This window comes from Fragaria vesca, linkage group LG2 (assembly GCF_000184155.1).
Source record: "Fragaria vesca subsp. vesca linkage group LG2, FraVesHawaii_1.0, whole genome shotgun sequence".
In the NCBI taxonomy this organism is placed as follows: domain Eukaryota; kingdom Viridiplantae; phylum Streptophyta; class Magnoliopsida; order Rosales; family Rosaceae; genus Fragaria; species Fragaria vesca.
In genome coordinates this window covers 5123949-5134479 of record NC_020492.1, presented here as the reverse complement: position 1 = coordinate 5134479, position 10531 = coordinate 5123949, and the positions used below count along the sequence as shown (strand labels likewise).

Below are 10531 nucleotides of genomic sequence, written 5' to 3'. Positions count from 1 at the left end.
ATTGCTTGACATGCTGAGCTTGCTGCTGCAACGTATTCCGCTTCAGCTGACGACAAGGCAGTTGTCTCTTGTTTCTTTGAAGACCAAGAGAATATGCCAGACCCGATAGTGAATGCATAGCTTGAAGTACTTCTCATATCATCCATTGATCCAGCCCAGTCACTGTCCGTGTAGCCAAACAATTTTGATTCAAAGCCAACAAGCTTTGTCTTTGAAGTAGGCCGGTACCAGATACCATAATTAATGGTACCTTGTAGATATCTCAAGATCCTCTTTGCGGCACCATAATGTATCCGACTTGGACTATGCATGAACCTCGATAGAAGGCTTGTTGCATACATAATATCGGGTCGAGTTGTAGTCAAATAAAGTAAGCTTCCAATGAGACTTCTATAGCTAGATGCATTCGCTTTCGGAGAGCCATCCTCCTTTCTAAATTTCTCATTAGTGATGAGTGGAGTTGCCACGGCCTTGCACCCATTCATTTTGAATTTCTTCAAGAGATTTTCAGTATACTTCTTTTGACATATGAAAATCCCATTTGCTTCTTGGTGTATCTCAATACCAAGAAAATAATGCATTAGGCCGAGATCACTCATCTCAATGTCCTCATCATGTCTTGTTTGAACTCTTGAATTATTTCATCATTATCACCAGTATAAATGAGATCATCCACATATAAAGAGACGATGAGGATAGAGTTACCTTGAGTTTTGGTGTAGAGAGTTGGCTCACTCTTGCTCCTCTTGAATCCAGCATTGATGAAGTATCTATCGATGCGACTGTTCCATGCTCGTGGTGCTTGCTTAAGCCCATATAGAGCTTTCTTCAACCGGAACACTTTGTCTTCTCCTCCTTTCTTTATGAATCCTTGCGGTTGCTCCACATAGATTTCTTCTTCGAGTTCACCATTTAGGAAAGCCGACTTAACATCAAGTTGATATATTTTCCATCTCTTTTGAGCTGCAAGAGCTACAAGAGCCCTTATTGTGTCGAGCCTTGCAACAGGTGCAAAGGTCTCGTTGTAGTCTAACCCTGGCTGTTGTGAGTAGCCTTTTGCTACTAATCTTGCTTTGTATTTTTGTATTGAGCCATCGGGATTGACTTTGGTCTTATAGACCCATTTAACACCAATTATCTCTTTGTTTGGTGGGCGCTCTACAAGTTCCCATGTTTGATTTTTTTCAATTGTTTTAATTTCTTCTTCCATGGCTTTTCTCCAATTTTCTTGTTTTACTGCAGCTTCAAAACTTTCAGGTTCTAAAGATACGAAATTGCATGTTTCGTATATATCCCTCAATGACTTTACTCTTCTAGGTGGAGATTCTGGAACATCATCTTCTTCTTGATTAGATGGAAGAGTAATAGAGGGCGTACCTGGAAATTCTGAAGTTTCTTCTTCAAATTCTTCTTCCCTTGAATGCAAAGGAGATGTAATCTGCTGCTTTTCTGTTGGGACAAATTTGTTCTTCATAACTTCTTCTTTTTCCCAATCCCAATAGGCAGCTTCATCGAACTTAACATCCCTGTTGATCATGAGCTTCTCCATTTTTGGATTGTATACTCGGTAACCTTTAGCCTGCGAGCTGTAGCCAACTAATATACCAACTTCTGATTTTTCTTCCAACTTGTGTCTTTTAACAGCTGGAATATGAACATAGCAAATGCTCCCAAAGACCTTGAGATGCTTTGCTGATGGCTTCTTGTTGCTCCAAGCTTCAATTTGTGTCTTGTCTTGTAGAGTTTTTGTTGGACATCTATTTAGCAAGTAGACTGCTGTATATACAGCTTCTGCCCAAAAAGTCTTTGGCAAGTGTTTTTCACATAACATTGACCTTGCCATCTCCATCACGGTTCTATTTTTTCTCTCAGAGACTCCATTTTGTTCAGGAGCATAGCCCACTGTTAGTTGGTGCTCTACTCCTTCATCTTCACAAAATTTGTTGAATTGTTTAGAGGTATATTCTTTACCTCTGTCACTTCTAAGAGCTTTGATGTAATGGCCACTTTGTTTTTCAACATGGTTCTTGAACTTTTGAAAGATCTTGAAAACTTCAGACCTTTCACGTAGAAAGTAGACCTATGTCATTCTAGTATAATCATCAATGAAAAGAATGAAGTACCTGCTTTGATCAAGACATGGAGTCCTCATAGGTCCACAGACGTCCGTATGCACAAGCTCCAAGTAGTCTTTTGCTCTCCAATCTCTTCCAGAAGGAAATGCTTGTCTCTGCTGCTTCCCGAGTTGGCAGGCTCTACAGACATCTTCAATCACCTCTATGCTTGGCAGGTCCTTCATCATTTTTCTTTGAGAAAGAGTTCTCAAAGCATGGAAATTGAAGTGACCAAAGCGTTTATGCCATAGCCATGAATCATCTACAGCTGCCTTCATGGCCATTTGTAACCATTGGATAGGAAAACTTCTATTTTCCATCTTTACATTAAATATCATCCTTCTTTTTTATCATATATTTTACAAGAGTCTCCAGAGAATAATAGAACATAACCATTCTCCATCATTTGACCAACACTTAACAGATTATGCTCTAAACTAGGAACTAATAAAACATCATCAATACACTTAGTTCCTAAATTAGTTTGGATGGAGATCGTACCTTTACCTTTTGTATGCACCAAAGCACCATTCCCCAGTTTCACTCGTAACTTCCTTGATGTATCAAGGTTGGAGAAGATAGATTCATCCCCTGACATGTGATTGCTACAACCACTATCTACATACCATGTCTGGTTTTTCTCCTCAGATGCAGCTTCACATGAGTAGAATAGGTGCTCATCTTCTTCATTCTCCTTTGAAAAATTGGCTTGATACTTCTTCTTGAGCCGACAATTCTTTTCAACATGGCCAAATCTATTGCAATTTCGGCATTTCGGCTTACCCCGAAACCAGCAATCTACTTCTTTGTGATTGGTATTCTTACATATCCCACATGGAGGATAAGTTCTTCTTTGCTTAAAGTCTCTTTATTTTCCCAATTTTTAGTTTTTCTCCTCCTCTAGGTATAATCATTTATCTTCTTTTCTTCTCTTTATAATTCTGTAGATCGTAGATTGAGTTAGACTGAAATGCACTCTCTAGTGGAGTATCATCCCGGCTACTCAATCTTTTTTCTTCTAATGAGCCTATGAGTTCAGTCACCGAAAGTTGAGATATGTCACTAGAGTTTTCTATAGCAGTAACTACCGGATCATACTTCTCAGTTAGACTGATAAGTATTTTTTTCAACAACTCTAGTTTCAGATATGTTTTCTCCATAGGCCCTTAACTGATTCACTACTCCCTTAAGACGAGAGTAATAATCTTTAATGATCTCAGAATCTTTCATCTTCAAGTTTTCCAACTCTCTCCTCATAGTTTGTAATTTGATAGAGCGCACCTTAGCAGTCCCTTGAAATTCCTCCTTCAACCAGTCCCAAGCCTCCTTCGCTGTAGAAGCTCCCATGATCCTTGAGAAGTTCGCATCATCCACTGCTTGTTGGATGGCGTAAAGAGCATTAGCATCTCTTTGCTTCTCCTTCCTCTCTTGCCGTAGTTGCTCAACCGAAGGATTCTCTGTAGTTGTGAATCCTTTGTCGACTATGTCCCATAGATCTTGAGACATGAAGTAAGTCTTCATTTTGATGCTCCAAAAGTCATAGTTCTCACCGGAGAAGATTGGAAGAGGTAGGGAGTTTTGGTGGGAGATAGATGACGCCATGGTGACACGCCTCGAATAGATCAGAACTGCTCTGATACCACTGATGGTTTCTAGAAGGTAAGGTAGTTAGTGTTTAGGCCAAAGAGTGTTTAGGAAATGGAAGATTTGGATTAGAGAAGGTGTGCAACAGAGGAGATTTAGTTGTTGTAGAAAAACAGAGTTTGTATTGATAGCTTGGTTGATTACATCATGATACAAGCTTTGATACATATTTATAGAGTTGTAAACCGACATTGGTTTACCTCCACTGACATGATTTCACTCTAAACAATACTAGATTATATTTAATTACATTTAATCTAGATTTTTCTACAACCATACATGATCACTAGAGATAAGTTCTAGATTAAACTAGATAATCTTAAATATAGTCTAGAGAGACTAGTGCGCATTACTGTTTAACATTAACACTGCTTGTGGAATAAGAGCAGAATTCTCATGCCGATCATTACCAACTGCAATGATCCACCAAACAACGAAGCAGAAAACCTCAAGATCATTACCAACTGCAATGTCACAGACGTGTGAAAAGATCCAGAAAAAGAAGGTTCCTGCGGTCCTGCCAAACTCAACACACCTCAGACAAAAAATATTTTCGCCAATTAAGTTTACAGGGCAGTCCCAGAAGATGTCTAATTAAGATGGATTCATTAGAATGTCCACATTGCCAACAGGAAAGAGTGTACTAGCTAGACGCCAAGTCAAAAATTTAATCTTCTATATATATTTATTTTTCATCTGCACATGTTTATGTCTACAAATCACCTCACTCTTAGAGAGGCATTCCTTTTCCCTATACTGTACAGATTTGCTAAGTTCATGTCCGCGCGAGTAAGTGAACACAACATACAAAACAAGACGAGAAGAAAATATCAAGAGTGTACAAGAAAAGCTAATCAAAGCTTGATGATCTGCTCCATCTCCCTTCCAAATATTCTTCCCAAGAACGGGTGCTGTGCTCCACACTACTGAATGATGTTGTATTATCGTCAACATCAAGCAGCGCAAGGTTTAAATGTAACTCTGCACTTGAATTTGGATAAACTTCATCATCATTGTCATCTCGGTTTTCTGTATCCTCAACATCAAAATATGGAGGGTTCACATACATTTCCACATCTTGATCCCCTTTTAGGAGATTCACTATCTGAGGACGAAAATCAAAAGAGCATGAAACTTGGATCTTGGCATTAGTACTAACACAACCTCTTCGTTACAAATTACTTGTATGCATATAATGCTACCATACCTGACTCATTTTAGGGCGAAGCCTAGCTGAGCGTATGATGCACAGTTTTGCTGCATAAACCATTCTCAGTACCTGAATCTCATCCAACTTTCCATCGAAGTTTGGATCCAGTATGTCATGTATATCTCCGTTCTCCAGTTTAGGCTTTGCCTGAATTTTTTTTTTTCATTGTCATTGACACTATGTACTTGAAAGAAGTTAAAGGAGAAGGAACTGAGTTATGGAGGTGAACTTACCCACATGACCAAGCTCTCTTGCTGTTTGTCAGTGTCAGAGCCAATAGGTTTTCTTCCTGATAATAGTTCAAGCAGGACTACACCAAAGGCATAGACATCAATCTTGTCACTGATTTTTCCATACATGAAATATTCAGGAGCAAGATAACCAAATGTTCCCTCTACAGTGCATTCAGTCAGGGAAGACGTAGTTGTCGGTCCCCATATTGCAAGGCCGAAATCAGATAACTGTCACATAAATGCAAGCAATGAGTTATTGTCAAAAGTTTAGTGATCTTGATAGACTAATCACCATGTTTTCTGATAATTACTGACCCGTGGTTCTAACTCTGGCATGAGAAGAATGTTTGAAGACTTAACATCTCTATGAATAACTGGCGGAGAACATTCGTTGTGCAGGTAATTTAGAGCTTCAGCAATCCCAAGAGCAGCTTTGAATCTCACTTCCCATGACAATACAGGTTTGCCTTTATTCTTGCCTGCATTAACTACAGTTCAAAATCAGATTTTGACAGCTTTTACCAAGCAAATAAAACCCATGGAGTAAAGTACTCAACACTTACCATGTAAATTCTCCTCTAAGCTTCCTTTAGGCGAAAAATCATAAATAGATATCAGAATATTCTCTTCAGAGCAGAATCCAAGCAGAGGCATGATGTACTCGTGCGTCAACGAGGAGATGATATCAACTTCATGAGTAAAATCCTTCATTTTTGCTTTGGATGACTTCATAAGCTTTACTGCCACTTTCTTGCCATCTGGTAGAATTCCCTTGAATACAAGGTTGCATCCTCCTTTCCCAATAAGATTTTCTGTCAAAGTAAAGATCAACTTAGATATAGAAACACTTAAGAACCTAAGATACTAGAGGAGTGAACAATAAGGGGCAACCTCAGGACAAAGCAGTGTCAAAATACCTGAGGAAAAATTTGTGGTTGCAGTTTTCAGAACCTCATGACTGAACCATCTGCAACGATTTGTTTCCAGTAGACTCTTCAACTCATTCGGTAGCTCATCCAAAGCAGAAGTACTCTCGATACCTCCTTCAAAGGAAGTTTCTCTAATGATTGAAAATCGAGGAGACTGCTGTGGAGAACGATCTGGTAAGCTCATCACCCATTGTACCACAGAAATGTTCCTTGTGCCCGGAATTTGTGTACTCATAGAACTTGCTCTACGCAAAGGCCATCCGAGGCACTTCTCTGCAGACTCTCCTATACTGAGTGAAGAAGCTGATCTATTATGAGCTCTCTTATTTTCTTTCTTCAGGTCTTCATTGCCACACATGGAACTAGCTTGGGAGCTCTGAGCCTTGTCAGAAAATGATTTATCAGTTTCTGTTTCCGCCTCAGAGTCACCAAATTCAGATTGGCTTTTTATTCTAGGAAGAGAATTATAAATCTGACTCATACTTGGCCTTGACTCATCAACTGCTAGACCTACCATAACAGAAACTGAATTTAGTAGTCATGAGAGACAGACGAGTAGAATGTATTTTCTAGGACTCAAAAGTCAAAACACCAACCTGATTGTTCATAACTTGTACTTCTTCTGTATACAACTTCTCCCTTGTTAATTGCCACAACATCTGTGCCTGGAGGCAATTTTTTAGCACAGTATTTTGCCGTAGAATCCTTACCCCTACTAAAGTTACGTGTAGTGAGTAATCAGAAAACAAAAACACAAATCACATACCCCCCGGAGTTTCACCCTCTCCCTTACCCTTCAGTGCTTGAATTGCCTGTGCCTACAACTACAGCCATAGTTTCATGGTTCTTTGCCTCTTTCACTAGCGCCTTTCGGATTGAGCTTCCTGTCAATACCTGACTGGTGAGGTGTACCTGAAATTAAGTGTGACACTTTATAGTCAAAGCCCATTTTTCCAGCATATTGAAATAGTGAAAGAGTAGTGAAGAACTGAAGATGAACAAACCTTTTTTATATTACATAACCCTTCATAAGCTTCTACATAACTATCCACTATTGGCTTTTCCTTCACAGACTGATCTGTACATATTAACACAACGAGTATTTTATGCTACTGGTATCAATATAACACAAGGAGTATCTACACTAATACTACACAAACTATACTAATTAGTAATTACCTAATGAAAGGCTGAACAAAACACAGCAATCTGATAGAGATAAGTTTATAAGTAGATAAAACTAGTCCAAATCTGGAAACTTACCAGAACTTCGACAGACATGAACTGCAATAACGCAGTCTCCGGCTTCAGCAGCTTCCGCCAGAGCCCATCCGAGAAGCTCTCTGCTTTGGCCATCAATTTTAATCCCAACCAAGACCACGTTCTTCTTCTTATCACTTTTCTTGTGCTTCTTGAAATCCTTGAATTTCATTTTTGTTTATGCCCTCTGATCTCTCCCTGTTTCAAAATCACCAAATGTAAAGTCTATAACTTCAAATCATTCCTCAATTTGTTCTGCGAATCTCTTCTGATTTCGGAGCTTCCCATTTCTTGAACAGTTGAATTTCAAATTCAAAACCCTGATGAAGAAGAAGAAGAATGAATGCCCCAGTATATAAGCAGCTGCCACAACTGAACATACATGGCGCTCATCAATGGCTTCTAATAAAATATTGCAGACATATCAAATTCAAACAAAACCCATTTGACCCATAAGAGAGAAAACCAAACCCGAATGGAAAATTCAAATGGCATACGCAAATCCACAAGATCAAAAGGAAAAGGATAAATATGAGGAGACAAATAATGTACCTAAATCTTGTACCCACTCGTGGCTTGATTCTTGTTATTAAACGGAAAAGTCTCCAAATAACATAAGCCTACCAACTGCACCCAGAAATTGTATTCAACATTTAAAAGCATCTTACTTTGTATTCAAAAAACAAAAATGAAGTGAAATAGGAAGATGCTTTTGTTTGTTTGCTGGGTTTGAGAATGGTGTCGGCGAGAAGAGTGAAACTCCCGCCAAAAGTGGACTGGTAATTTTATGTTTGCTTTCTCTTTACCCTTTTTTTGGAGTTTTTTGGGTTGCAAGAGTAAAAAGTAGAAATTAAATTGTTATTTAAGGCCGGGTAAAAAACAGGCAAATTTCACGGGAAATCCCACGAACCCGTTAATTTTGCTTTTGCCGATGAAAAAGGGCATCAGACTTTCAACCGGCTGTAAAGGATTAACAAACAAGAGGCTCTAGAAGGCCGTTGCTCACAAACTAAAATTATATACGACGGTAAATAGTAAATAAAATTACGTATAAATGTAGGAATTTTTGTTTTTCTTTTACTCACGCTCTTTTATCAAAGTTGTGAGAAAGTATGAAATATACTAAAATTGGACTGGATAGGTAGTTCATTCTTAATGAAAAAAACAATGTGGCCTATGGTTCATTAATTTTATACATTTTTATACATGCCGTATATATGATTTGTTGAAGAGTCACATGAAATATGGGTATTAGTGACCACGACGTTCGTCACTAAAACTAGAGAATTTGGTCAATGAATATGATTAGTGACCAAATTTGGGTGGTCACTAGGTGATCACTATAGGTCCCTCATTTATTCTATTTAATGACCAATAACATAAGTTGGTCACTAATTCAAACTAGATTAGAGTCTCATCATATAAAAAAGTGTCAAATTATATTACTGTGGTTTATCGCTAATTCTCCATATCTTTTTTATGAATATCATAGTTCGTTTATATACGTAGTGTCCACTTAATAATGAGAGTTAGGAATAAAGCTAAGCCTTCAAAACTAAAAACACATGTCGCGGCTCTCTCTCTCTCTCTCTAGTTAATTTGTCACTTTTTTGGACTCTCTTTTGTATATGTTTTATTTCGGCTTTAGTTATTTTCGAATAAATGAACTCTTTAAGTCTGTATTGGAGTTTATCTCCTGAAGTCATGATTGATCAAACATATTTTGGTCGTATGGCTTTCAGAAGATAATTCCGGACAATTTTATTGGTTTGAAGTCTCCTTCATCCGCGTGTAATCACCATAGATCCAGAGTACGTATATCATTAGACAAAATGATGGTAAGGAAACATGTCTAGAAGAAGAAGCAATATCAACTGATACGACACAATGAGAGTGAGAGAAATAAAGAGAAAGAGAGAGCAATCAACAACTAATTTGGCAATTGCTTCACAGATTTTAGCGTCTGTGATTCTTTGGACGATTTCTTTTTGTAACAATCCTAATTCCATTTCTTTTTGAAGTTTTGCATCGGCCTCAATGATTATAGTAAGGTTTTTAATTACCGAATTTTTCATGGTTTTTCCGATGATCTCAATTAGGTTGGCATAGAGGTTGTGCTTGATATGCAACCTCACAAGACCTCCAACTTCCGGAGGCCTCCAAATATCTTTTTATATATATATAAATATGCATAAGTAATATATAAACATTTATTATACTAGCTGGTGATAGAGAATAAATTCCCATAAAAGTGATTGAATGGCATTTGACAGATGAAAGATTGAAGGGTGGATCAACTCCAAATCTTGCAGGATATATTCAATCATGGCACTCTTAGGATTGGATCTACTTTCAGACCTGCTAGGCCGCTGAACGGAGATTCGATTTTCGTACAGTCCAGATATTTGAAGAGAAGGAAAACCATGAAGGAATTTGACATGTTGAGGGGGTTAATTGGATCCAAAGTATGTAATGCGTCCGTGCTCTTGTAAAAAAAGAGCTTGAGATGATAGCTTATCAGAGCCGTGATACTTGTTAGATTTTTCTCCAACTTTCTTGATATTGAAATGTTTCTTAATTAGACTTGTGGGGTGAATGTAAATAGTGACCAAATTCGGATATACCTTTAATGTACTGATGAATATATACAAGAAGGGAACAAAAAAAAAAGACATTTATTGCATTAAAAAATACTAATGTCACTTTAGTTCAGTCGGTAAGCTATTACCGTTTTATGGCTTATGTCACGTGTTCGAGCCTCACACCTTATGAGTAAACCCTGCGGGGACCACTTCCAAAAGAGATTCTACCGAAAAATCGATAAAACCTTCCTTGAAAATGGACAACCCTTCCTAAAACACATGCAAACACTTCTGAAAATCTAAATCCAACCTTAAACTCCTAGAGCCTTCGAAGGCTCCCCAAATTCACAACATCTCCCAAATCAATCACTAATCTAAAAAAAATAAATAATATTAAAACCAACCACTTATAGGTTTAGAGTCATTCTAATAGTGAAGAAAAAGAGACAGAAGCATATAGATGAGCAGAAACTATACTATTGACTATGCCTCGTCTCCATGTACGCCCGACCTCAACTATACTAACTTGCAAACTGGGCATTTTTAAAACGAATGGCCC

The 10531-nt window shown here is 38.0% G+C and overlaps 1 protein-coding gene across 1 annotated transcript; it reads right to left on the bottom strand.

Annotated features, from left to right (window-relative positions):
* Positions 1–4409: 4409 nt before the first annotated feature.
* Positions 4410–7715, bottom strand: LOC101314234 (probable receptor-like serine/threonine-protein kinase At5g57670-like). The gene is made up of 10 exons (XM_004289823.1): positions 7394–7715; positions 7135–7208; positions 6924–7042; positions 6727–6842; positions 6119–6640; positions 5765–6013; positions 5517–5689; positions 5202–5429; positions 4966–5115; positions 4410–4863 (listed from the first exon to the last, which is right to left on the bottom strand). The coding sequence occupies exons 1-10, from the start codon at positions 7560–7562 to the stop codon at positions 4609–4611; spliced, it is 2055 nt and encodes a 684-aa protein (XP_004289871.1). The 5' UTR covers positions 7563–7715; the 3' UTR covers positions 4410–4608.
* Between the last annotated feature and the right edge of the window lie 2816 nt (positions 7716–10531).